At 50.2% G+C, this 27,894-nt stretch overlaps 1 protein-coding gene across 3 annotated transcripts in view; it reads left to right on the top strand.

Moving 5' to 3' along the window:
* NEK1 (NIMA related kinase 1) overlaps positions 1–27,894 on the top strand; it is a 1,042,157-nt gene that overhangs the window by 649,305 nt on the left and 364,958 nt on the right. For all 3 annotated transcript variants that reach the window (XM_078677052.1, XM_078677050.1, XM_078677051.1), the window contains one exon: positions 26,010–26,153. In XM_078677052.1, coding sequence (XP_078533178.1) covers positions 26,010–26,153 — 144 coding nt within the window. The remainder of the gene's footprint in view (positions 1–26,009; positions 26,154–27,894) is intronic.

Genomic DNA, 27,894 nt, shown 5'->3' with positions numbered 1-27,894 from the left:
CTGCGGTGCCCCAAAGTAGAAGCACGTAGATTTTGCAGGGTTAACGGCTAGTCCTGACACGGCATCAAATCGGTCAAATATATTCGCTATGGGAGAGTGGTCGCCCTCCAGGTCCCGGAGGTACAGTAAGATATCGTCGGCGTAGATCGAGATTAAGTTATGGGTCCCCCTGATGGTTATGCCCATTCTATCCACATGAGTTCTGAGAGCGATCGCTAGGGGCTCCAGCGTCAAGACAAATAAAAGGGGTGACGGTGGACAGCCCTGCCGGGTGCCTCTGTGGATGGAATAACTATCCGAGATGTATCTGCCAGTACAAGCCCTTGCTGAGGGGTCTGTATACAGTAGTCGTATCCATTTCATTAATGATTCCGGGAAGCCAAAGCATTTCAGCACTTCAAACATAAACGGCCATGACAAGGAGTCGAACGCCTGTCGGAGGTCTAATGCGATACAGCCTGCTCAGGGAAAATCCTGCGGCGAGGCCGACATGAGGGAATGGAGTCTCCGCGTGTTCTGCGAAGTGCTCCTGCCTGGGAGGAATCCGCACTGGTCTGGGTGAATCAAGGCAGGGAGTCGGGACTGTATTCTCAGAGCAATAACTTTACTTAGTATCTTATACTTGTAGATAGCATCGATAGGGGTCTATATATAGTCATCTCAAGAGTATCCCTGCCAGGTTTAGGTATAGAAATAACAAGGGCCTGCATCGTCGAGGCAGTCAGGTGACCGGCCTCATACGACGTCTTGTAGACCTTCTCTAAAATAGGCACCAGGTTTGCGGAGTAAGTCTGGTAGAACTCCACAGGGAGTCCATCCACGCCCGGTGTCTTACCGCGATTAAGGGATCGAAGTGCCATCCGGATTTCTTGCTGCGTGATAGGACCATCCATCTCAGCTTGCTCATCTCGGGTCAGGGCTGGAAAAGGCAAGTCTCGTAGGAAATCTATTATCTCATCTGTTGCATCCGTGGGAGAGGGGGCATATAGTGCCTGCAGGTGAACCCGAAAGGCGCCGTTGATTTCGGACTGTTTATGCACGATTCCTCCAGTCCTACCTCGGACTTGTGTATTGATCGGGGTTTCAGGGCGGTCCCGTACCAGGCGCGCCAGTAGGGCTCCTGATCCATCAGATTCGGCCTGCTGTCGGCGTAAATACTCTTTCTGGTCTATGACCCGTAGTGTTTCCAGCAACTCCGCATGTTTAATATTGCCGAGCTGCAGCTCCCCTTTACGGTCAGGGTCTATACTTGCCTCCCTTTCCAGGGTTTTCAGCCAGTCTTCTACCTCGCACAACTTCTTATGTATTTCCTGCCTCGCCCCCACTATGGCCTATGGCCGCCCCTCGAATCACAACCTTCAGGGCGTCCCACACCAACAGATTGGACGTTGCCGTGTCCCAGTTCTCCCTAAAATAATTATCCAGGGCCTCCGATAGCGATGCTCGGAAGGGGCCGTCTTCTAACAGCCGTGGTTCGAGCCGCCAGGTGGGCACTGGGGACAGCACCCTACCCCACTGCAGGTCCAACGTAAGTGGCCTATGGTCAGAGAAGGTTTTGGCCAGGTATTCCGACGAAGAACACTTGGACAGTAGTGAGTGAGTGCAAAGGAATCTATCCAGTGGTGTATGAAGATAAAGAGAAATACTTTAATACGTAGTAAAACTCCATACATTACACAACACAAACGTATCAGTATCTCAATCTCCAATGCAGGACTGTTACCTTCACGGGGCTATCAATGATGCAAGTTCTTTTGGGCATACTTGAAGCAATTGTCAGTGGCTTACCCAAGCTTCTTCTTTATCTGAAAGAGACACGTTAGTATTAGATTCCTTACCTTAGAATATCCCCAGGCGTCAGACTGGATCCGGAAATTTTTGCGTAGCAGTACCCTTGCGCGTCGGTAGGCGTCGTCTGCGGCTCCGCGTCCGTCGTCGGCGTCGTGGGCGCCGTGATGACGTCATCGGAGTACTTAGACGCCGCCTCCGCGTGCTGACGTCAGTTCTTCTTTTTTCCGCGCCAGCAAGCGCAGATCTGGAAAAAGCAGTAACCCTAGTCAATTTTTTTTTTTTCACAACCAATTTTATTGAGCAAATGAGCATTAAGAACGTGGTATCTCCACAACCGAAGAACACCACGACAGCATCAAAACAGCAATTACACAGGTAGCAAATGCGAGAGTAGACTCAGAAATATGCTCAGCATAGAAGCACCCCAGTGACCCACCCTAGCCCACAACACCACCCCCCCGCCCCGAACACCCCCCACCCCCCCACCACACGTGCACAGAAAGCAATACAGAAAAGCAAGTAGGTGCAGCGCCACCAGGGCAGCGGTACTTCGGGCCAACAGTGTCACTGTGAACAAATGTCCTCCTCACACTGGGGGGTCCAGGAACAGACCACGATAGTCAGCCCAACGCTTCCAAATTTTGAAGTGCTTGTGGGGACAGCCCCTTGCTTCAAAGACCGGTCTCTCCAGCTCCATGAAGTAATCCAGCCCCGCCTTCCAAGCAGAAAGGGGGGGGGCCCTCACCGCTTTCCATGCCCGGGCCAGGTCTCGCTTGGCCACAACCAGCCCCAAGAGCAGTAAATGGCGCTTATATACGTTACCCCCAATTCCTTCCATGATGTGCAACAGGCCCAACCGGTGGGTACGAGGAAGGTCCCAGCCCAGCACCTCAGCCAGGCAGCTCCACACACCCCTCCAGAACCCAGTCAGCCGGCCACACGCCCACACAGTATGCAGTAAGGACCCAGGCACCGCACCACAGCGCAAGCATTCCGGGGATGCAATCAAACCAGCTTTCCACAAACGTTCACGTGTATAGTATACCCGGTGTAGGTACCTGAACTGAATAAGCCGGAGCCGGATAGCAATGGCAGTTCCACGTGGGGACTCCAGCGCCTCCCTCCAGTCGTCGTCATCAAGGGGACCCACGTCCACCTCCCACGCCTCCCGAAGGGAGTGCAGGGTGGAGGAGCAGTGGACAACAAGTGTCTGGTATATCTTGGAGACCTTCCTGTCTCCCAAGTCTCCCATAAACAACTTGGCCTCGATCGGGCTAAACTCTGGCAGGGAGTCGAGACCGGCGACGCTCGGGGCGAGGGCATGGCGCAGCTGAAGGTAACGGAAGAATTGGGATTGAGGCATCTGGAATTCCGTGCGGAGCTCCTCGAAGGATTTGAGAGTAGTGCCAGACATGACCTGTCCCAGTTGTGCAACCCCTATGGCCTCCCAACCCTCAAAGCCAGCCAGAGCCGCCAGCTCAGGGAGCAGACCATTATGCCAAAGCGGCGTCTCGGCCGTCAACTTGCCCCACCACCCCATGCGACGCAAGGATTGTCGCCATACGGCAAAGACCACCCTTGTGACCGATGGTAACCCGCGACGCAGGCGAGCCGAATACAGAATGGTGTGGAGCGTATGGTCACCCATGAGTGACCGTTCCAGGGCGTATGCCGGATCACTTCTATCTCCATACCACCACTCATTAAGTACAAGTAGCTGGGAAGCCTGGTAGTAGGAGAGGAGGTCCGGGGTGGCCAGGCCGCCACAGTATGTGGACAGAAAACACGTCTTCAGTGCTACTCTAGCCGCACCCCCATCCCACAGGAAACGACCCAACACAGAGTTAACCTGACGGAACCACTCCAGGCCGATAGGGTATGGGAAATTCTGGAGCTGGTATAGTAGACGCGGAAGCGCCACCATCTTGAAGATGGCCGATCTACCAAAGATAGTGAGCGGCATCCTGGACCAAGTTTTGACATCAGCCTGTATTCGTTCCCACACCGGCAGGACTCCACGCGCCCAGGCCATAGCCCGCGACTCCGATAGAAAAACGCCCAAGTACTTTAGGCCTCCCGTCGCCACCCGCAACTCCGCTGCCCAGGGGTCGGCCACCACTCCGCCGCCCAGCACCCACAGGGTCGATTTATTGAGGTTGAGATGGAGGCCCGACGCCTCGCCAAATGCCCGCATAATCTCCAGGACCCGGGGGCCCGAGCGTTGCAGGTCGGTAAGAAAGAAGAGGACATCATCCGCATACAGCGCAATTCTGTCCGTCAGGCCCCCATTCCAGACAAAGCCACACAATTGGGCATCCACTCGTACCCGCGACGCCAGGGGCTCCATGGCAAGGGCAAATAGATACGGGGACAGGGGGCAGCCCTGCCGAGTGCCACGTCTTATACGGAAACGCCCAGAGGTAGCACCAGCCACACGGACCGAGGCCGTCACGTTAGTATAGAGGAGACGGACGTACGACAAGAAAACCGGCCCCAGGTTGAGGCGGGCCAGGAGGGCAAACAAATAAACCCAATTCACAGAATCAAAGGCCCTGTCCATATCCGCCAAGAAAAGTGCCGCCTGTTCATCGCTAGCTCCCATAGCATCCACAGCCGCCTGTGCCCGTCGGATGTTGTGTCGGGTAGCCCTCCCAGGCATGAAGCAACCCTAGTCAATTTTGACTAAACTTTTTTGATCCTTTTTGATTACTATTTCGAAGTCTCTCGACTCCGAAAAGGTGCCGATAGGGATGCCCGGCTTCAAGCCTTGTGACGATTGCGACCGGCTGATGTCGGTCACGGATCCTCACCGCGTCTGTTTGTCGTGTTTGGGCGTCGACCACGACGACAAGGCCTGCTCCGACTGCCGGGCCCTCTCTTCGAAAGCCAGGCGGGAGCGGTCCCGTAGGCGCCTAGAACTCCGGCAGTCGGCCCCGCGCCGTGAGAGGTCCCGATCCCATGGGAGGTCGAGGGACAGGTCGCGGGCCCGGAGCCACCACAGCTCCGAGAGTAGGCCGCACTCCTCCGGGTCGAAGTCGTCGTCAGGTAAGAGGCACAAGAAGTCCAAGCGGCGTCATCGATTCTCGGACTCCCCCCGACGCTCGCGCGATGCGGCCGGGGGTTCGGGTGACACCGCCCGTCGGAGTCGCGGCCGCTGCGTCCCGCCCCATACCCTACGGTCCCTGGGCTCAACGCGTCGCCGGAGGTTGAGCGCTTCCTCATGGCCATGAGGAACTCTCTCCTCCGACGGGCTCCGCGGCGCCTCCGGGCCCAGCGGACCCGTCTGGGAGCCCTAGCGAGTCGGCGGCTCCGGCCCCGACGCCGTCGGGTGCTTCGGCCCCGACGCCGCAGGTCCCTGTTATCCCGACGCCGCCGGCGCCTTCGGGCCCGGCGCCGAGGGGTCCAGTTGTTCCGACGCCGCCGGCGCCTTCGGGCCCGGCGCCGCAGGACGCCGCTGGTCCTCCTTCGGGATCTGGTTCGTCGCCGGTGGATCTGACGACCTCCCCGGCGTCGGACCCTCAGGTGTCGCCTCCGGTGCCGTCCTCGGGCGGCGCCGACCCGGTCCTCCTTCCGTTCCTGTTCGGCCGTCGGGACGGCCCCGTTGGGCGCCGCTCCAGACGCCGTTGGGTGATTTTCACTTTTATGAACAGGCCCCATTGGTTGAGGACCCTGAATTTCAGGAGATGGGTGAAGGAGAGGACTGGGAGGGGTCTGAGGACCCTCTGACCAGAGAGTGTCAGTCTCGTGAGGACTGGACAGAAGACATTGGGGAGGCCAGTGGCCTGGACACCTCTCCAGACACTGGGTTTGTCTCCCCTCCTACCGTGGCTTCGGAGGAGGGGGCAACATATGGTGTGGTGCTGATGAGGGCTGCCAAGGCCTTGGACCTTGAGCTCCCCGTCGCGGCCGTGAGGACTAACCTCCTCACTGAGGTACTTAAACCGCAGTCAAGCTCGGCCGAGCCTCTGCTGCCTTTTAATGAGGCCTTGACCGACGTTCTGCTGGGCACTTGGTCCAAGCCCGCTACGGGTTCGCCCGTAGATAGGAACGTGGCCAGACGCCACCGCCCGGCCCCGGGCGACCCATGTTTTCTGTCCTCCCACCCTACCCCCGAGAGCCTGGTCATCCAGGCCTCCAATTCCCAGACCGCATTCCCGTCCGCGCCCCCGGACCGAGAATCCAAGATGTATGACCAGTATGGGAAGAAGATCTTCTCCTCTATTAGCCTCGGCCTGCGGTCTTCTAACACCGCCTGCCTCTTGGGACGTTACACCCACTCTGTGTGGGATAAGGTCGCGGAAGTGCTGCCAGAGTGTCCGTTGGAGGTACGGGCCAAACTCGGCCAAGCCCTTGTGGAGGGCCGGGATGCAGCCAAATATTCCATCCGGTGTGGGCTGGATACCACTGACTCGCTGGGTAGAGCGATGGCAACGACGGTGGCGGTCAGACGCCACGCCTGGCTGAGGTCCGCCAACTTCTCGGCAGATGTCCAGAGCACGCTTATGGACATGCCGTTCGATGGCCGTCGCCTCTTTGGCGACAAGGCACACCATGCGCTTGAGCGTTTTAAGGACTCCAGGGCTACGGCCAAGTCCTTAGGCCTCTCGGGCCAGCGCCAGCAATCAGCTGCCTATCACTCCTTTCGTGGCCACGGAAGGGGTGCGCCCACATGTGCCGCCAGCCACGCACCGCAGGGCAATACCCAACGCGGTGGCGGCCGTGGGAACCGCCGTCCTGGTGGTCGGGGGCAGCGGCGAGGTCAGTCCACACCTTCCCCCGCAGCATCCGCCTCTAAACCCTCCTAGTCCGTGCTTTCAGGCCCATGTGACGCCAGTGGGAGGCAGGGTTCGCCATCACCACCTTCACTGGCGCACTGTCACGTCGGACAGGTGGGTGCTGCAAATCGTCCGAAGGGGCTACTCCCTCCCCTTCGAGGCGACTCCTCCAGCCATGCCACCGCAGAACCACCGTGTATCGGGGGATCACTTGCAACTTCTGCAGGAGGAAGTTACGGCCCTCTTGGCCAAGGGGGCCATCGATCGCGTTCCTGGGCCAGAAGTAGGGTGTGGTTGCTACTCCCACTACTTTCTGGTACCCAAGAAGGGCAAAGGGGGTCTACGCCCTATCTTGGACCTACGGAACGTCAACGGCTTCCTCCGGAAGGAGAATTTCAAAATGCTGACACTGGCTCAAGTCTTAGCTGCCCTGGACCCAGGAGACTGGATGGTAGCGTTGGACTTGCAGGACGCTTATTTTCATATCCCCGTCCTGCCTGCCCACCGGCGCTACCTGCGGTTCATGGTGGGCCACGAGCACTTTCAGTTTACCGTGCTCCCCTTCGGCCTTACCAGCGCCCCACGGGTGTTCACGAAGGTAATGGCGGTGGTCGCAGCTCATCTGCGCAGGTTAGGGGTTTCAGTCTTTCCCTACCTCGACGACTGGTTGTTGAAGGCGGGCTCGCCCCAGACAGTCGTCAGCCACCTCCAGACGACGGCAGACCTCCTGCACCAGCTGGGGTTCTCCATCAATGTGCCGAAGTCACACCTGTGTCCCTCTCAGAAGCTCCTCTTCATCAGAGCGGTTCTGGACTCGGCGAGGTTTCGGGTTTATCCGCCCGAACAGCGGGTCCGGGATATTCAGGCTCTGATTCCCATCTTTCAGCCGTTATCCCGGGTTTCGGTCAGGTTGACGCTGCGGCTTCTGGGGCTGATGGCCTCCTGCATCCTACTGGTGCATCACGCCAGGTGGCGGATGCGGGCTCTGCAGTGGGACCTGAAGTTTCAGTGGGCCCAGCATCAGGGCAACCTATCCGACCACGTCCTGATCTCGGAGGTCACTGCGAGACAGCTGCAGTGGTGGCTTACGGACCGCGATTGGGTCAGCGGCAGATCCCTCTCCCTTCCCCAACCGGAGCACGTAGTTGTGACGGACGTGTCCCTCCAGGGCTGGGGAGGCCACATGGGAGAGGCGGAGATCAGAGGCCTCTGGTCTCCGGCGGAGACCCGGCTCCAAATCAACCTGTTGGAGCTCAGGGCGATTCGTCTAGCGCTGAAGGCATTCCTCCCCTCTGTCCGGGGGAGTGTAGTGCAGGTGTTCACGGACAACACCACCGCCATGTGGTACTGCAACAAACAAGGCGGGGTGGGGTCGTGGATCCTTTGTCAAGGGGGTCTTCGCCTTTGGCAATGGCTGGAACGCCAGGGCGTGACCCTGGTGGCTCAACACCTGGCAGGTTCTCTGAACGCCAGGGCGGACGAGCTCAGCCGTCGGTGCATGATGGATCACGAATGGCGTCTGAACTCGGACGTGGCGCAAGGCCTCTTTCAGCGATGGGGAGAGCCTTGGTTAGATCTATTCGCCACCGAAGAGAATGCGCAATGTCATCAGTTCTGCGCGTTGGAATTTCCAAGGCGGCACTCGCTCGGAGACGCTTTTCGTCGCGAGTGGAGTTGCGGTCTGTTGTACGCCTTTCCGCCTATACCACTTCTGCCCAGAGTGCTGAAGAAGATCAAGCGCGACCGGGCCCAAGTCATCCTTGTGGCTCCGGACTGGGCACGAAGGTACTGGTATCCAGAGCTACTCAGTATGTCAGTCGATCCCCCGGTTCGTCTGCCTCTTCAGGAGGACCTTCTGTCGCAGCAGCAGGGGACGGTCCTCCACCCGAACCTGTCCAGTTTCCACCTCCATGCTTGGAGATTGAGCGGCGACAGTTGAAGCCATTTGACTTGCCTCCTGAAGTCTGTAACATCATTCTGGCAGCCAGGCGTCCCTCCACAAAGTCGGTATATGCCTGCAGGTGGAACCGATTTGTGGCATGGTGCACAGCAAAGGCTGTGGATCCACTTTCTACCCCTCTTTCTGAGGTTCTTCTCTTCCTTCTTTCTCTTGCCCAGCAGGGCTCTGCTCTGGGCACTATCAAGGGCTACCTTTCTGCCCTTTCAGCCTTTCTCAGGCTACCTGATCAGCCTTCTTTGTTCAAGTCCCCTATTGTTAACAGATTTCTTAAGGGCATCACTCACACGTTTCCTCCTGTTCCGTTTGTGATGCCTCAGTGGGACTTGAACCTGGTTTTAACATTCCTGATGTGCGCTCCCTTTGAGCCACTTCACAACTGTCCTCTTCGCCTTCTGACTTTGAAGACTGCTTTCCTGGTTGCCATCACCTCTGCCAGGAGAGTGAGTGAGCTCCAGGCTCTTTCTTGTACTCCACCTTTCCTTTCTGTCCATCCGGACAAAGTGGTGCTTCGTACCAAACCTTCTTTCCTGCCCAAGGTTGTCACAGCCTTTCACATCGGGCAGTCTATCACCTTGCCAACCTTCTTTCCGCCACCGCATCCCTCTAAAGAGGAAGAGCGGCTCCACCGTCTGGACCCAAAACGTGCGCTCTCATTCTATTTGGATCGCACACGCCAGTTCCGGGTGGATGACCAACTCTTTGTTGGTTACGTGGGCGCTAAGAAGGGGAAAGCGGTGCACAAGAGGACCATCTCCCGGTGGATCATCCTGTGTATCCAGGCTTGCTACTCCTTGGCTAGGAAGGAGCCCCCGGTTGGACTGCGGGCTCATTCTACCTGAGCGACGGCGACCACCACTGCCCTGGGCAGAGGTGTGCCCTTACAAGACATCTGTCAGGCAGCTACGTGGGCATCGCTGCACACGTTTGCGAGACACTACTGCCTGGACAGTCAAGTCCGGAGGGATGGCTTCTTTGGCCGTTCCGTCCTCCAGGACTTTCTGGTGTGATTATTGGTTCGCAGACCCACCACCGGGGTTGGTATTGCTGGGGTATCTATTCTAAGGTAAGGAATCTAATACTAACGTGTCTCTTTCAGATGCACAAGTTACTACTTGTGTAACGATATATCTGTAAGAGACATTAGTTAGTATTAGATTCCTTACCGACCCACCCATCCTCCCCGTTCTGCGAACCAATATCTAGGGTTAGGGTTGTCCCCTTCAGGGCCCTAGTTTCAATGGCACCAGTGTTGGTTTTTAACATGGCTCTGCGTTTCTGGCGCGGAAAAGCTGTGTCTAAGAACTGACGTCAGCACGCGGAGGCGGCGTCTAAGTACTCCGACGACGTCATCACGGCGCCCACGATGCCGACGACGGACGCGGAGCTGCAGACGACGCCTACCGACGCGCAAGGGTACTGCTACGCAAAAATTTCCGGATCTAGTCTGACGCCTGGGGATATTCTAAGGTAAGGAATCTAATACTAACTAATGTCTCTTACAGATATATCGTTACACAAGTAGTAACTTGTGCAACGGCGCCGACCGCTAGGGCACACTTTGGGCCCAATGCCATACCTGCAACAGCAAAGTCAATTCAGACACATTACAGTGATTTAGCATTACAAGTATACATACAACTCCCTTGTTTTGGTTTCAGTAAGAGAACAAGAGAAATACTATTATGAATCATGCTCCATTACATTTTAAAATGTAAGATTAAAGTGTGGACTGTCACCAAAAAATATAGTGTGTCAACGTGAAATGAAGAAATCTTAACATGTGATCAGCATAGGGTTGTAATCAAATGAACCAGTCCAATATTTGAAGAAAATGGGGTACTGGAAAATTAAGGGAGTATTCTTTCTCTGTATGGTTAGTTTCACAAAAGGGAAAATGAAATCCTATAGTTCTTTTTGGGTGCACAAGTTTGCTGTTCTTAATAGTGTAGCTAAATTCTACCTCTAGAATATGGTCTTGACACCTTTTTTACCCAGTGTGGTTTTTGCCGGTTTCCTCAGGACAGGAAACTTGTGGGGACTGTGCCTAAGAAAGGAACAACAGGGATTGAGTTAGAATATACTCCACTGTTGGTGAAAGTGAGGTACCACACCATGTAAAACAAAAAGAACAAGCATTTGCATAGCCAATAGGTCTCTCCTTGGGGACCTTATAAGTGTTTAGCTATGCAACAGTTAATGTTGTTGCACCAAGGACATTGTGCTGCATAACTAAATACTTATAAGCTCCTAAAAGCGAGGCCTTTTGGCTATGCCAATCGCGCTCTGAAAGTTGACAGACTAGATTGGCTGATGTTAACTGAAACAAAAAACAGTCAGTAACAGGGCCTGTTCAGTAAGCGGAGAAAGGGTTGGGTGTCAGACTGACTGTGGGGAGAGTGCAAGCCTCAAAATGTTGCATTAACCAAATGAGGGCTCCAACCCATAGACAAAAGAAGCACAGGACACAGATGGACAGTAAAAGACAAGAATACAAGGGGATACTTCCCGATGTGCTATAACTTACACAGCAGCAGAAAAGGATTTCGCCAGCAACAAAATTACAGGTTGTTCGGCTTCTGACTGTTGCAATATGGTGGTTTATCAGCAGCCTAGAGACTTCATAACCCAAATGCGGACTCAACAGAGGGATTCGAACCAAGGAATGCAGTGCATTGCAACGGATTTTAACTGCAGACATGACTTCCGCTGCCTCTCCTTGAATAGCTACCGGAAAGAACTGGAAGGTTAAAACGCCGGAGCATAGGTTATGTATCAAGACTGTCAGTACTATTACGAGCAGTTTAGATCGAAAAAGGACATGCTTAAGTGTCACAATATAGGCTTAAGGGAACAAAATAATGAGTGCAGATCTCAGAAGATATTATTGTACATTCCGAGGTACAACTTCAAAGTGTATTTCATTAATGTGATTAAGTTAGAGCCTATGGGCAGCCGTCATGTTTAAAGGTACAGTCAACGTAAATGCCGTACAGCCTGTAACAATGTAAAAGCAGCGTCCGCCTCTCTTTTGAATTTAATGGCCTACGCACAGGCATAGAAGGGGGGGAGAAATAAAAGCACTGGGCTGGCTGCTTGGAAGCGATGGTATGCATGCCTTGAATGCTGCCTGCTGTGAACGCCTCCAGGGCTATAATGCACTAAGTTTGCACCCCCGCTCCCGGTGGTATGCATGCCTTGAATGCTACCTGCTGTAAACGCCTCCAGGTCTACAATGCTCTAAGTTGGCGCCCCCGGTGGTATGCATGTCTTGAATGCTGCCTGCTGTGAACGCCTCCAGGTCTACAATGCACTAAGTTGGGGCCCCCGCTCCCGGTGGTATGCATGCCTTGAATGCTGCCTGCTGTGAACGCACGCCTCCAGGGCTATAATGCACTAAGTTGGCGCTCCCGCTGCCGGTGGTATGCATGCCTTGAATGCTGCCTGCTGTAAACGCCCCCAGGTCTACAATGCATTAAGTTGGTGCCCCCGCTCCCGGTGGTATGCATGCACTGAATACTGCCTGCTTTGAACGCCCCAAGGTCTACAATGCACTAAGTTGGCGCCCCCGCTCCCGGTGGTATGCATGCCTTGACTGCTGCCTGCTGTGAACGCCTCCAGGGCTATAATGCACTAAGTTGGCGCCCCCGCTCCCGGTGGTATGCATGCCTTGAATGCTGCCTGCTGTGAACGCCCCTAGGTCTACAATGCACTAAGTTGGCGCCCCCGCTCCCGGCGGTATGCATGCCTTGAATGCTGCCTGCTGTAAACGCCTCCAGGTCTACAATGCACTGAGTTGGCGCCCCCGCTCCCGGTGGTATGCATGCCTTGAATGCTGCCTGCTGTCAACATCCCCATGTCTACAATGCACTAAGTTGGCGCCCCCGCTCCCGGTGGTATGCATGCCTTGAATGCTGCCTGCTGTGAACGCTCCCAGGTCTACAATGCGTGGCGGTGCAGGGGGACAGAGGCCCGGTCAGTCCACATCCACTCCCGCAGCATCTGCCTCAAAGCCTTCCTAGTCTGAGCTTTCAGGCCCAATAAACACTAGTGGGAGGCAGGGTTCGCCATCACCTACTCCACTGGTGTACCATCACTTCGGACAGGTGGGTGCTGGAAATCGTCCGAAGGGGCTACTCCCTCCCATTCGAGGCGACCCCTCCAGCCATGCCACCGCAGTACTACCGCATGTCGGGGGATTACTTGCAACTTCTGCAGGAGGAAGTTATGGCCCTCTTGGCCAAGGGGGGCATCGAGCGCGTTCCTGGGCCAGAAGCAGGACGTGGTTGCTACTCCCACTACTTTCTGGTTCCCAAGAAGGGCAAAGGGGGCCTGTGCCCTATCTTGGACCTTCGAAGTGTCAAGGCTTCCTCCGAAAGGAGAAGTTCAAGATGCTGACTTTAGCTCAGGTCCTGGCTGCCCTAGAGCCTGGAGACTGGATGGTAGCGTTGGACTTGCAGGACGCATATTTCCACATCCCCGTCCTGCCCGCCCACCGGCGCTACCTGCAGTTCACGGTAGGCCACAAGCACTTTCAGTTTACCGTGCTCCACTTTGGCCTCACCAGTGCCCCTTAGGTGTTCACGAAAGTAATGGCGGTGGTCGCAGCTCATCTGTGCAGATCAACAGTTCCAGTCTTCCCCTATCTTGACGACTGGTTGTTTAAGGCGGGCTCGCCCCAGACAGTCGTCTCCCACCTCGAGACTACGGGCGATCTCCTGCACTTGCTGGGGTTCTCCATCAATGTGCCGAAGTCACACCTGTGCCCCTCTCAGAAGCTCCTCTTCATCGGAGCGGTTCTGGACTCGGCGTAGTTTCGGGTTTATCCTCCCGAGCAGTGGGTTCGGGATATTCAGGCTCTGATCCCGATGTTTCGGCCTTTATCCCAAGTCTCGGTCAGGATGACGCTGCTGCTCCTGGGACTGATGGCCTCCTGCATACTACTGGTACATCACGCCAGGTGGCGGATGCGGACTCTGCAGTGGAACCTGAAGTTCCAGTGGGTACAGCACCAGGGCAACCTGTCCAACCACGTCCTGATCTCGGAGGGCACTGCAAAACAGTTGCAGTGGTGGCTCACGGACCGCGATTGGGTCCATGGCAGATCCCTCTCCCTACCCAAACCAGAGCACACAGTGGTGACGGATGCGTCCCTTCTGGGATGGGGGGGCCACATGGGAGAGGCAGAGATCAGAGGTCTCTGGTCTTCGGCGAAGTCCCGGCTCCATATCAACCTTCTGGAGCAGCGGGCGATCCGACTTGCACTGAAGGCATTCCTTCCCTCTGTCCGGGGAGGTGTTCACGGACAACACCACCGCCATGTGGTACTGCAACAAACAGGGCGGGGTAGGGTCATGGACCCTTTGTCAGGAGGCTCTGCGCCTCTGGACATGCCTGGAACACCAGGGCATCACCCTAGTGGTTCAAGACCTGGCAGGTTCCCTGAACACCATGGCGGACGAACTCAGCCGCCGGTGCATGATGGATCACGAATGGCGTCTGAACTCAGACAAGGTCTCTTTCAGCAGTGGGGAGAGCCTTGGTTAGATATATTCGCCACCGAAGAGAACGTGCAATGTCATCAGTTCTGCGCGTTGGAATTTCCAAAGCATCACTCGCTCAGAGACGCTTTTCGTCGTGAGTGGAGTTGCGGTCTGTTGTACGCCTTTACGCCTATACCACTTCTGCCTAGAAGAAGATCCAACGCAACCGGGCCCAAGTCATCCTTGTGGCTTCAGACTGGCACGCAGATACTGGTATTCCGAGATACTCAGTATGTCAGTCGATCCCCCGATTCGTCTGCCTCTTCAGGAGGACCTTCTGTCGCAGCAACAGGGGACGGTCCTCCACCCGAACCTGTCCAGCCTCCACCTACACTGACTTGCCTCCTGAAGTCTGTCATGTGATTCTGGCAGCCAGGCGTCCCTCTACAAAAACGGTATACGCCTGCAGGTGGAACAAATTTGTGGCATAGTGCGCAGCAAAGGCTGTGGATCCACTTTCTGCCCCTCTTTCAGAGGTTCTCCTCTTTCTTTCTCTTGCCCAGCAGGGCTCTGCTCTGGGCACTATCAAAGGCTATCTCTCGGCCATTTCTGCCTTCTTAAGGCTTCCTTACCAGCCTTTTCTTTTCAAGTCCCCTGTTGTGAATAGATTCTTGAAAGGCATCACACACATGTTCCCTCCTGTTCCTTTCGTGATGCCTCAGTGGGACTTGAACTTGGTACTTACTTATCTGATGTGCGCTCCCTTTGAGCCACTTCATAATGCCCTCTCCGTCTTCTGACTCAAGACTGCTTTCCTCGTTGCCATCACCTCTGCCAGAAGAGTAAGTGAGCTCCAGGTTCTTTCTTCTAAGCCTCCTTTCCTCTCTGTCCATCCGGACAAAGTTGTTCTGAGGACTCGTCCTTCTTTCCTGCCCAAGGTGGTTACGGCCTTTCACATCGGGCAGTCCATCACCTTGCCCACCTTCTTTCCGCCTCCGCATCCCTCGAAAGAGGAAGAGAGGCTCCACCGTCTGGACCCAAGACGTGCGCTCTCTTTTTACCTAGACCGCACACAACAGTTCCGGGTGGACGACCAGCTCTTTGTTGGTTACGTGGGCGCTAAGAAGGGACGGGCGGTGCGCAAGCGGACCATCTCTCGATGGGTCGTTTTGGGCATCAAGGTCTGTTATTCCTTGGCGAAAAAGGAGCCTCCTTTGGGGCTGCGCGCCCATTCCACTCGGGACATGGCGGCTACTACTGCCCTGGGTCGGGGAGTCCCCTTGCAGGACATCTGTCAGGCAGCTACGTGGGCCTCGCTGCACACGTTTGCCAAGTACTGCTGCTTGGAAGGCCAAATCCGGAGAGATGGCGTTTTGGTCCGTTCTGTTCTCCAGAACTTCCTGGTGTGATCTTGGTTCGCAGACACACCACAGGGGTTGGTATTGCTGGGGTATCTATTCTAAGGTAAGGAATCTAACACTAACGTATTTCTTTCAGAGGCACAAGTTACTTACCTTCGGTAACATTAGTTAGTGTTAGATTCCTTACCGACTGGTAAGGAATCCCCGTTCTGCAAACCGATATCTAGGGTTAAGGACATTCCTTTCAGGGCCCTAGTTTCATGGCACCAGTGTTGGTTTCTTGCATGGCTCTGCGTTCCTGGCGCGGAAAGCTATGTACAGAACTGACGTCAGCACGCGAGGGCGGTGTCTAAGTACTCAGACGACGTCATCCCGGCAATCATGACGACGGCTGCGGAGCCGCAGACGACGCCTACCGATGCGCAGGGGTACTGCTGACGAAAACTTTCCGGATCCAGTCTGACGCCTGGGGATAGTCTAAGGTAAGGAATCTAACACTAACTAATGTTTCTTACAGATATATCGTTACCGAAGGTAAGTAACTTGTGCATTTTAAATCTTTCATATATGGGAACATGTCATATTGTTCCGACTGTACATTATTTCCTGAGCATCGGTGCGCAATATTACTTCTAGCTCAATTCTTTCTCCAGTATTTTCTGTTCTGTGCAAGCTGCTCGTAGTCTGTATGTTTAAATAAAAAATTCCTACAACTAGTTAGAGTCCTGAGGGAGTAAGGTATTGCGATAGTTGTCAGGAATATCGGGAGTGTTTTTGAGTCTATAGCGCAAGAGTTCAACACGGAAGGACGCACAGAATTTTTAAAAAAAGAAGCATTGGCCGCGCGGCCGTAAAAGTAATGCAGCGCGGCCGCGAAATGAAATAATTAAAAAACGTGAGTTGTGCGCGCGCGACGGGAAAAAGGGCTGAGCACGTTGCACGCGCTTGTGTGCGTTCTAGCAAGCTGGTCGCCGGCAAGGTAGCGCTTTTTGGAGCAGCTTCTAAATGTCTCGCAAGACCAGCGCATGTGCTGACTCTAGCGAGACCTAAAAAGTTGTAAAAAAGTCAATTCTCAGCGACAGGACTTTTCTGTTGCGGCAACATTATTGTACATAACATTGTGTTCATTGGAAAAAGTGTGGGGACAATATCACAATGTGTGTGGATGAGGAAATCGTTTTGCCATGTTTGAGTACTTTTACTTGCTGTCGAGTTGCCTGAGCTTTGGTAATTTATGGGGGCTTTCACTCAGCAGACACCGTTGTGTAGAGTTGTGGAGCCTGCTTGCAAGCAGCTCACCTTGTTACTGTACTGTGTTCTTACGAGTTGCGGTACAGATCACTTGCTTCGATAGGGAAATGCCAGATCAGTGTACTATTTCAAAGAGTACATCTGGGGGTGTGTGCGAGTGGTGGTAAAAATCGCTACTGTGAAAATATGCTGATCTAGGGCAGAATTAAATGAATAATAGGAACAAAGATTTTAAATAATTTGATTGGGTTCTGTTTTTAGTGGAGATAAGGAGGAGATGAGTGGTCACGTTCTTACTAAGCATGCTGGAACATGTAGACAATTGAGGTTTTAACACAGCGTTTTTCGGTCACCGCTGCCACCCTGTGGAACTCCCTGCCGATCAGTCTTCGATCCGAACCGACCTACTTGAAGTTTCGTAAACTCCTGAAAACACACCTGTTCCCACAAGATCCATAATATCACCTGTCACCCCCCCAGTCCTCCTCAGATTTCCTCTGCACCCCAGCGCTGGGACGCTCCCGGGCAGCCATGCGCTTTATAAATCCTTTTTCATTTTATTTCATTCAGTGTGAAAAAGAAAAGTTGGTTACATTTTTTTTTTTACTTATTTCGGTGTTAGTTTGAATTCTGATATCTGTTCTTGGATGTCTTGATATGGGATTGTTGGATTGATAGGGTATGAATGATCTATATATTATATGAATCAAGAAATGAATCCATCAGATCGTGGGTTGGCTTTAGTCCAGTTTTAGGAAGTAAAAAGAGAAGGCCGATATGTCTGTTATTGAGTGACTGGGATGTTGTAGATGCAGGACAGGATTTAACAATAAACCACAAACGCATCCTCAGATCGATTACCTACCACTGAATGGAGTATTCTCGAAGACCCTCACCCATTCTGTTTGTATGATACTTCATCATTGGGTCTAATCCTTGGAGTTGAGAAGGCACTCGAATATTTTTCAGGGTGATTTATGAGGTAAAAATATCTAGGGGCTACCCAAGTATTCCTGTATTTTGGGTACTCCTGGTAAGGTTTAAAAACATGAAATTTATTTTTCTCCTGCTATCTCCGTCTCTTGGGGCACCAAGATTCCACAGCTTTTTTCAGGACTAGTTAAAAAAATAAATACAATTGCTGTGTTGTTGTCTTATCCCCATCAGTTCGGTGCATTTATAGGATATAGAAAAAAGTTATCATGTGGGCTAACTTAGCCATGGGCAAATCAGTACTGCTAATGCCTGCAAAAGGTACGAAGGCATACATAATGCATATAATTAGCAGAACTTCATATGTTTTAGTTTCCTTCATTCTGAATAAGGAAAATTACAAAAAAAGTATATGCAGTGACTGCACACAAATACAGCACACCCACTATGCATGCAATTTAAACATGGGACATCCAACACTGCAAACTTAGGTGAACAAATGTCAGTTGCCTAATAACTCTCACCCTATGCCTACATATAATAGGTTGTTTTTGGAGCACACAGCTCACATGCTCCTGTAGTCACACACTGAAAGTAACACAGACAAATAGTTAGGAGAAACTCCCGTCCCCTAGTCTGTAATTATTATGTCCTTAAGTGAAATTAGCCAATCTATCGTTGCCTTCCCATATTTCCAACCAGTAGTTACTTACTTTACTATGCGCATCATGCAATGTCATGACAAACCTGTGTTTGTTCCTCTGGCTCCTACTGTGACAGCACGACTCGCTTCCTGAAATTAAGTTTTTCTAATTTTGTGTGTGGGCACAGTTATATAAACAGACTCAATATTTAAACACTTGTCTGTTCTATCCCGAGTCTGTATGATCATTAGTATAGTGTGTTAAATAAACACAGTCTCTTAGATGTTTATGGCTTTTCTTGCAACATGTTCAGTGAATCCCCATTCTTTCCTGTTTTCTTTATATGTAGGATATAACTAATATGGTGACGATTATGCTTTACTATGTAACTCAATAAAAGGGAATCTGATGGTAGTGGTAGCAAGCAGCACACCTTTGGAGTTTAGGAGTCCCAGTATTTCTCTTATTTTGACGACTGGCTTTTGAAAGCGGGCTCACTCCAGACAGTCGTCAACCACCTTCAGACTACGGTGAACACCCTGTCATCTTTAGGGTTCAATATCAATGTGCAGAAGTAACAACTGACTCCTTCTCCCCCCTTCACCTGATAGACTAGTAGCCGCAGATTACTTATCATTGTATATTTCCCAGGCGTCATACTGGACCCGGAAACTTTTCAAACAGTACCTCTGCACGCTGGTAGGTTGCATCGGTCAGATTCAGATTATCATCGGTGCCAGAAGTGATGCGTGCAGGCCTTTATAGACGTCAATCCAGCATGATGACATTCTCTCTTCCCGGCCGGCCAGTGAAGATCCAGAGAGAACTACCCCAGTCACATTTTAACTGACCTTTTTTCAATGTTTTGTTGAAGCTTTTTTCAATGACATTTTCTCCCAGTGTGTGAGCGATGTCCCCCCCAAAAAATTGGTGGGTTTTAATCCCCGTGGTGCAGATGTCTGTCACAGACCCTCACCTGGTTTGTCTTTGGTGCTTCAAGCCAGGCCACCATTCCAAGACATGTGAGATCTGCTACATACAACCCTGAGGCTTTGTGGGAGCGGTCTCTGGAGCTCCTGGTCGCCCCTGTTGGATGACTGCGATGATCTGGATCCTAGCCACTTGGAGGGTCCAGGGACCTGACCGTTTGTGGAGCCGCTGTTGACGTTGGTATTCACGGTCTAAGTCATCATCGGGTAATTCAAAGACCGTCTAAGAAACCCCACCTCCCAAAACGTATTTAAAGAATCCGCATATCGTCATTATTCCTCATTGTGTAAATATTTTTTCAGCCATTAGGGTACAATTCCATTGTCGTAATACAATTCTTTAATCACAAAAGTACTTGTTTTTTTTATATAATGCTCATCATATACTACAGAATACAAGATCCACATACAATGTCATCACTGTCTCCTTATGTTGTACGTAGCCATCCAACAAACAAGCATTTGCAATGCAATAGGTCTCGCATTTGCGAGAGTTTAAGCTATTGGCATTGTAAATGACAATGCCTTTTATTTATACGATTTGAAAATTAACACATAAATAAAAAGCATCTTCATGTACAATGCCAATAGCGCATTCTCTTGTAAATGCAATACTTATGCAAAGAAGGGCTGCCATTGTCCTAGGCTGCTTAGAAAGTGAAAACGCACATGGTGCGCTGAATGTTGCAGGAAAGCATGTTGTTCCTGCAGTAGAAGAAACAACTTAAAGAAAAGTGCTTACAGACTAATCTAGACGCAAAGCGAAATTAAATGAGGGCAATAAAGAAGAAAAAAAAGCACTTACTCTTTGCAATGAATGATGTTGGAATGGCAGATACCCTGATTTTCACTTAACAGCCTTGTTGTAACCATGTTCCAGAAATGTTTATAACACAAACCATTCTGTACATCAAGAGAGGGTGGGGAGATCAAAGAGATAAACATAGATTAAAGCAAATAAGTGCCCAGTCGAACATCAGCACTGGTTCATTGGGACAAAATGGAATGTGCACTATTATGCATTCACCTCAACTCTCGATAAATAATACGAAGGCTCCTTAGGTCCTGTGGGTGCTTGAGAAGTCTGCTTTATTTTTTACCTGATCTCCTAATATTGTTAATATAGCTTCTGCTCTCATCGTCTTGTACCTTTGCTGCACTGCTGCTGTAACTGTGCCTGCTGTTACCTCCCAAAGAGGGTGCGAGGCTTAGTTGTCCAACCCCGTATTCAAACGTGTGATCATGAGGTTGCCCGAGATAGCTACTGCAGTTACCTTAACACACTGAGCTGCCTTCCTGCAAGGTGATGTTCCTTTCTTGCCGTGCAGGTGCTCTCTGTGTACATTTCTGCAGCACCTTTCAGCCTTGCCATCTTCCTGATAAAGCAGAGAAGGAGAGAAAGGAACCAGGATCTATTTGCTGCCACCACCGGAGGATCCGACCAACGTCTACCACGGAAGGAGACCGAGCTGGGCGCCAGAATGGAGCCTTGGCGTCAAAAATCATTGAAGGGACAGGCAAGGACATGTGAGGCTATCTCGTGAGAACACTTCACGATGTTTAAGATAAGAATTCGGAGGCCTTGCAGAGTGCGGCTATTAGTGCGGCCTTCTTTAAAGTAGACAAATCCCTGTCAATGACAACAAACTTATTAAGATGCATTAGTTAAAATATGTATTATTTAAAATAAATTAGTGTTTCTAATTAAAGTAAAACCACCAAAGCAGTGCACACTCTTCTGTGCAATATCAACACGCCAGTGATCGCACATTCAAAACACTCGATAGTGGTCTGAATAGAGGATTCTTCATACGGATCCCAAGTTATTTGCAAAACAAACGTTTCACCGCCGCCGGCCGTAAACAGGAAGTTAGGGAACGTCACGCCTCGTGGGGCGAGACTTCCGCCTTCTGCGACAAGCCCGCACCCACGGAGTGGCTTGCCCAGAGGAGCAGTGCTGACGTGGGGCTCCCTTGCCTGAGGGAGAGCCCCGCGTGTGCCAAGAGACGATGAGACGATCAGAAGGAGCAGAAGTGGCGGCTGAGGCCGCTGATGCAAGTGCAGGGCTCCCATGAGTGAGGGAAGCCCCGCTTGTGCCAGGTGATGCGGCGGGGTGACGGAGCCTGTAGCAGCGCAGCGACGAAAGAGCCCGGTGAGTGGAGTGGAGTGGAGTGGAGTGGGGTGGGGGTGGGGGTGCGCGTGTGTGTGTGCGCGCGCACGCGTGTGCCTGTGTGTTTGTGTATGTGTTATCCACTTGCTGGGAATCTGGGTCAGGAGATGTGCATGGCACCTGGCTGAACGATCGCGCACACATGGTGAAATCGCCGATGGCCCTGCGTGTGCCCATCCCCTGTCCCACTTTCCCAGCAAGTGGATAACAAAAGACGCTTCGCTGGACGCAGCGAGCTCGACCTAAAAAGGGGGAGGGGGGAGAAGGAGCTGAATCTATGTCCAGTGACTCATGCTCCTGGAAACTAGGGTCGTAGAACGTGGGAGTCACAGTTCTTCTAAGGAAGAAGTAGGGTATAAAGTAGAAGGCTGTCTTCATTCTCAATTAATAATTTCTGGGGCCATTGTGTCCTAGTCCTGGTGCCCTCAAACACCCCGAAGGATGTCATGCTTCATCATTGGGCGGTGCTCCTCGTAGGGCCGGCGCTGCAATGCCCTATGAGTCCCCTGAAGGATCACTTTTTCTGAGATCTTTTTAGTGCCAAAGCTGTAAGGGTGGGTGCTGGTCTGAGTGGCAGTGGTGTCCTAGTGTGAGGTTAAAAATTGGCTGGAGGTGTGGCTAGTGAAATTTAATGGGAAATTACCCCTCTGTCATGAGTCAAAAAAAACAACAGAGATTGTGCTGCTTGAGGGTGATAATGGCCCCCGGTAGCTAGACAGGTGTCATACCAATAATGGGCATGTTGAAGGTCAACATATTTTGCATAGTTGAGTGGTTTAAGGAGACAATCCCTTGCCCTTCTTCAAGACCAATGTAAAAGTGCAGTGAGTGCTAGTGTAGTGTAGTGGCCTTTCAATTTAGATGCAGTGACACTTATTGAATGAGAAGAAAAATGATCTGGAACGACAAAGAATACAAAGTAAAACGAGTAAATACAAGAAACCCTAACAGAAGGGTAACGTTAAATAGGATCCAACGATCCCCATTGGTCAACCATGTGCTTGTGGTATTTATCACCAATGCTATTGTACAATAGGTGATTCCAGCGGTTGAATGTCGTTATATAGTGTTTAAAAGTGTTTAAAAAGGACAAACAAACAAGTCAGGAAGAAGTAATCTTATTTGCCACTGGATTCAAGCTAACCTCGCTGATGAGGGGCGATGCCCCGAAACCGGTCCCAGGATGCTTGTTTACGTCAGGCATTGTATTTGGTAAAGAGAGTCTGTGCATCAGGCCTTCAATCAAGGTGCCCATCTGGCAGGAACTCATGTCACAGCTGCAGAGCAGAATACTGCATGCAAACCTTCAAACACTCCGTTTTCATGCATGGAGATTGAGGTGCAGCAGCTGACAGTTTTTGACCTTCCTCCGGGAATCTGTAATTCTATTCGGTCAACCAGACATCCCTCAAATAAGACAGTATACGCCTGCCAATGGGACAAATTTCTGGCATGTGGCATCTTTATCCAAGGTGTTATTAATTCTTTCTTTAGCTCAGCAAGGCTTTGCTTTGGGCCCAATTAAAGACTATCTCTACTTTCTCTGCCATCTCTGCTTTCTTCCGTTTGCTGGATCGTCCCTCCTTTTCTAAGTGACTTGTTGTGACTTGTTTCTTGAAAAAACTTAAACATCTGATCCCACCAAAACCCTTCATTGTGCTCCAATGGGACCTAATTTGAGTTGTACATTTCTTGATGTGCTCGCCATTCGAACCCCTGCACAACTGTCCACTCCATCTGTTGACCATCAAAATAGCCTTCCTGGTGGCCATAACATCGGCCAGAAGGGTCAGTGAACTGCATGCGCTATCTTTGCACCATCTTTACACATCTTCTTCCCAGACAAATTGGTTTAAACACATACTTCTGTTCTTCAAAAGGTTGTCACAGAGGGTTGTTGTTCTACCTTGATGGTACCAGAGAGCGCTGGGTGGATGATCAGCTCTTCATTGGTTATGATGGGGCGAAGAGAGAAAAGGCTGTGCAGAAATGGATCATCTCATGATGGATTGTGATCCGCTTACAAATCTGCAACACATTGGCCAAGAATCAACCCCCTGGAGGGCTTGCATCGTCATTCCACCAGAGCCAAGACTGCGACCACTGCGTTCGTTTTCAGTCCCTGTCCTTGACATCTGTCCGATTGCAACGTGGGTGTCTCTGAACAATTTTGTTAAACAATACTGCCTGAACTGTGAAGTCTGTTGTGACAATCCTTTTGCCTGTTTGGTCCTCCAGGAATTTCTAGTCTAAATCTGTTTGCAGAACCACCCCTGGAGAGGTATTGATTGGGTATCTATTCTAAGGTAAGTAATCTTTGGCTAGAAGTCTCTGCCAGATGAACAAGTTACTTACCTTCAGTTGCACCTTTTCTGATAGAGAATCTATCTAGCTACAGATTCCTTACCAACCAACCCAACCACCCACCTCCTCCCCCTCCTCTGCGAACGGATCGCTCTGTGTAGGTGGCCCATTTGAAGTCCCTAGTGCCAACACCCTGGAATATTAGCCGACTGTGCTTCTGGAAATGTTGTTACAAGTAACTGATATCAGCATGCTGGGGTGGTGCTTATATAGGCTTGCGTACAGCACTTTTGGCAGGAATGACACTGATAATGCCGATGTGGAGCTGACCTACGCCAGCTTCTGCAAGCAGGGGTCTTGCTTTAAGTTTATGGATCCAGTCTAAAGCTTGGAGGATATTCTAAATCGACGATCAGGAATCTGTGGCTAGTTTGAGTCCCTACCAGATAATGCATTACCGAAGCTAAGTAAGTTGTTCATCAGAGCCATTCTGGGCATAATTTGGTTTTGTTTCTTTCACCGGAAAGGAGAGTCCAGGACATTCAGGCTATGAACCTGATCTTTCAGCCTCTATCCTGGATTTCAGTATGGTCAACTTTTAGGTTGCAAGGGCTGATGACTTCCTGAATTCTCCTTGTCGAGTAGGTCTGGTGGCATATGCCTCTCTACAGTTTGATCCGAATTTTCAAAGGAAAGTACAGAGAGGCAACATAAGTATTAAAAAGCACAAATGCAAAGCAAGGGAATCTACCCAGACTCTTCAATGATGTTATATCTGATCCTTTGATGGATACTTGAACCACACACGACGTAAGGCGATGAGAATTTTCAGAGGGCCCAACATCATGGGGTCCTCTGCAATCACGCCCAGATTTCAGCAACAGATGACTTCAAGGGTGGTAGATGTCAGCTTAGCAACCAGACGTCCCTTGACAATGAAAAGTGAATTGAAATGAAATGAAAAGTGATTTTCGAAAGCGCAAACTGCCACTCCTAACGGAGTCTCCTGGCGCTTTAAGCAACAGATCAGATGTATAATATAAACCTAAATTAGCTTTAGGCAGCAAACATCCGATAAACCGAATATCCATGTCTTTAACAGTTTCCTAAACTGTCCCTCCTGTTCAATAGCTCTGAGCTCCTTAGGCATACTATTCCAGGCTTTTGCTCCCAAAACAGTAGCTGATCTTCCACCTCTAGTGGCTAATTTAAATGTTGGGACCCTGAGCAGGTTTGCAGTAGTAGACCTTAATGTTCTTGCAGTGGTATGAGGCCTGAATCTTGCTGAGAGATAACCTGGACCCAAATGACGATGGGCTCTTAAAGTTGTCACTAAGAGTTTAAACAAAACTGTTTTGTGGACCGGGAGCCAATGAAGGGCCATCAATGCAGCTGAGGCCGATGCCGTACTTGGTAGTCCCAAAACCAGTCTGGCCGCTGCGTGCTGGACCACCTGTAGTCTCCTCAGGATAGTTTTGTTAATTCCTGCAAGGAGACTATTACAGTAGTCCAGCCTCGATAGTATAAGGGCCACCGCTACTGTCTTCTTGGCTGCCAGGGGGATCAAATTAAAAAACGTTCTCAGAGTTTTTATAAGCCCAAAGCACGTCCTGGTCAATTTCAGAACATGGGGTTTGAATGAAAGAGCAGAGTCAAACCACACGCCTACGTTCTTAGCCACTTCCACCATTGATGGCAGCGCTGTGGTATTACCTGCCACCAATCCTTTGGTTGAAAGGGATTATCTTAACCAAAGACAGTATACTTCCTTCGTCGGGCCAAATTTGTAGCTTGGAGTGGCACACAGACACCCCACCCCTGCCCCCAGTTCCCCCTTCCCTCGACAGTTATGTGATATTTGTTGTTTGTTTTGACTCTCACCCAGCAAGGTCTTGCCCTGAGCACAGTTAAAGGGTATTTTTCGTCTTTTTTGGGGTTGCAGGGTCAATCCTCATTATGTAAATCACTTGTTGTGAAGTGTTTTTGGAAAGGCAAACGACATATGTTTCCACCCTCTCCTTTGTTATGCTACAGTGGGACCTTCACTTGGTTCATACATTTTTAATGTGTACTCCCTCTGAGCTGCTTTACAGCTATCTTTTGTGGCTTTGTGACAAAGTTACGCTTAGCCAACAGGCTTGTGAATGGGACAGTCAGAATGCAGAACATACATATTTAAACATGGTATAATGTGCTACGAGATGTTTTGCAAAAGACCACAATGTATTGTAAATAGAGTGCTTTAAACCTAGTTAATTCCGAAAGCCTGCAGTACTTTTTATTTCAAGTTCTCTTTCCACTGTGTGACACGTATGACCTACATGGAAACTATTATTGTTTGAATTTTACAGACACCAATGTTGGGGAGGCTCTGAAAGTAGATCTTGGCGAACCCCACAGAAGGGTTTGGAGGAAAAGTCCTGCTAATACTCTATTGAAGGCTCTTGGTGAAGCAGAAATACAATGTCAGACTACAACTCTGCTTGTCCCCAGTGGTAAGTAGTAACATACCTGCTAGGATTTCATATTGGTAAACATCAGCTTCCTATGGACGTCTCTGCACAGGGCAGCACAGGTTTAAAAATGGAACTATCTGAAGCACTAACAAAAACTATTGATATTCAAGGTGCATTTTACGTCCTCCATGTATTATCTACTTACAGATAATTTTTGTAAACACTTAATATAATTCTAATGTGTCTAACTTGTTTTATGTATTCTAACCAAGCTTTCTGTGGTTTGCTCACATCTTCAATGACTGTGGTAAGTTTTTTAATCATTTGCAGGTGATTGTAGGCCAGGGGGGTGATATGGCCTCTATATGTCTGTTTAAAACCTGAATTTTTCAAAAGGGTTTGCTAGTAAATGTGTTTTTGAATATTAGCAATTGAAAATGCTAAGTAGGGGAGGGGTCTGATGCATGGTAAAAAGAGACTATCCAATACTTGCATCCGTCGGTGGTACTTACCTGTCCAGGATTTACTGCCAGAACATTAAACATAAACACAATTAAGACAGTTGCTTGTAACAAAATGAAGAAACATTTGCGAGTGCATTCTCTCCCTCTGGGAGACGAGGATCTTTACTACAATCTCCTGTAGCAGTGAAGTACATGTTCCAGAAGCCTCGTTCCCTGGGTAGAGCAAAGAGAGTTCTCCACTCTGATTGAGGAAAACATTGGAAAGACCCCTGGCTGAATAGTATCAACATCCTCTAATAAGCCTTTGTGTTGTAGGCATTGCCCTGTTCCATTGGAAAACATTACGTTTAAATCTTTTCATTGGTGATAAATGTTCAACCGCTACAACTAGTAATGTATCTTCTCTGATAACACTCAGAAGTCCCTACCAGGTATCTAGTACCCAGTTGGAAGGAAGAAGAAATTGCTAAAAGACATTACAGCTGGTAATAACACAACATTAAAGCTTGAACAAGGTTAACACCCTGCCCCTTCCCTGAGAGTTGGACCCTACAGAGCATCCTTTCAATCACAAAGCACCACCCTAAGACACAACCCTTACTAAAACAATAACTTCCCATAACGAGTTGGGCAAAAGACCCACCCCCTCCATCCATGACCTTCATAAGTAACACTGTATTGCACCTTAACATAGATAATAATTCTTAACACATCCCATTTATTTGTTCTAAAAATAAATACGCTGTTAAGGTAACACTTCCCAAAGCGTTTGTGTTTCAAATATATTGAATTAATATAATTAACTCAACATAATCTATATAATTATAATAATATATATTGAGGTCAGTGTGAAAGAAATGCTGGATGTAAGGATTAAGGGTATTGATCTGGAGTTAGAGATGTAGGATTCAGAGTTTGGGGTATAGAATTAAAGGTTAGGGAAATAAGATGTAGGGGTTAGGGTATCAGGCTAGGGAGTAAGTGTTGGAGGTTAAGGATATAGGGTTATGCATTCAGGGTTATGGATATGAAGAGTAGTGATATGAGATGGGGTAAGATTACTAGTTTATGGGTTTGGGTTATAGGGTTAAGGTGTTAAGAGTTAGTGTTAAGGGCATCCTGTTTAAGATATAGGGTTTTAGGTTTCATAATATTAGGTTAAAGGTATAGACATTCAGGATATCAGTTTATGGTGTGAAGGTTTGGGGTATAAGAGTTATGGCTAAAGGGTTAGGGTGACAGGGTTTAGATCATAGCATTGATAGCATGAGGAATAGGGGATAAGGTTCTGTGGTTAAGGGAATAGAAATTTAGTT

This window comes from Lissotriton helveticus, chromosome 2_1 (genome assembly GCF_964261635.1).
Source record: "Lissotriton helveticus chromosome 2_1, aLisHel1.1, whole genome shotgun sequence".
Classification (NCBI taxonomy): Eukaryota; Metazoa; Chordata; class Amphibia; order Caudata; family Salamandridae; genus Lissotriton; species Lissotriton helveticus.
Note: the sequence above shows the minus strand (reverse complement) of the source record. Positions and strands in the feature narration are given on the sequence as shown.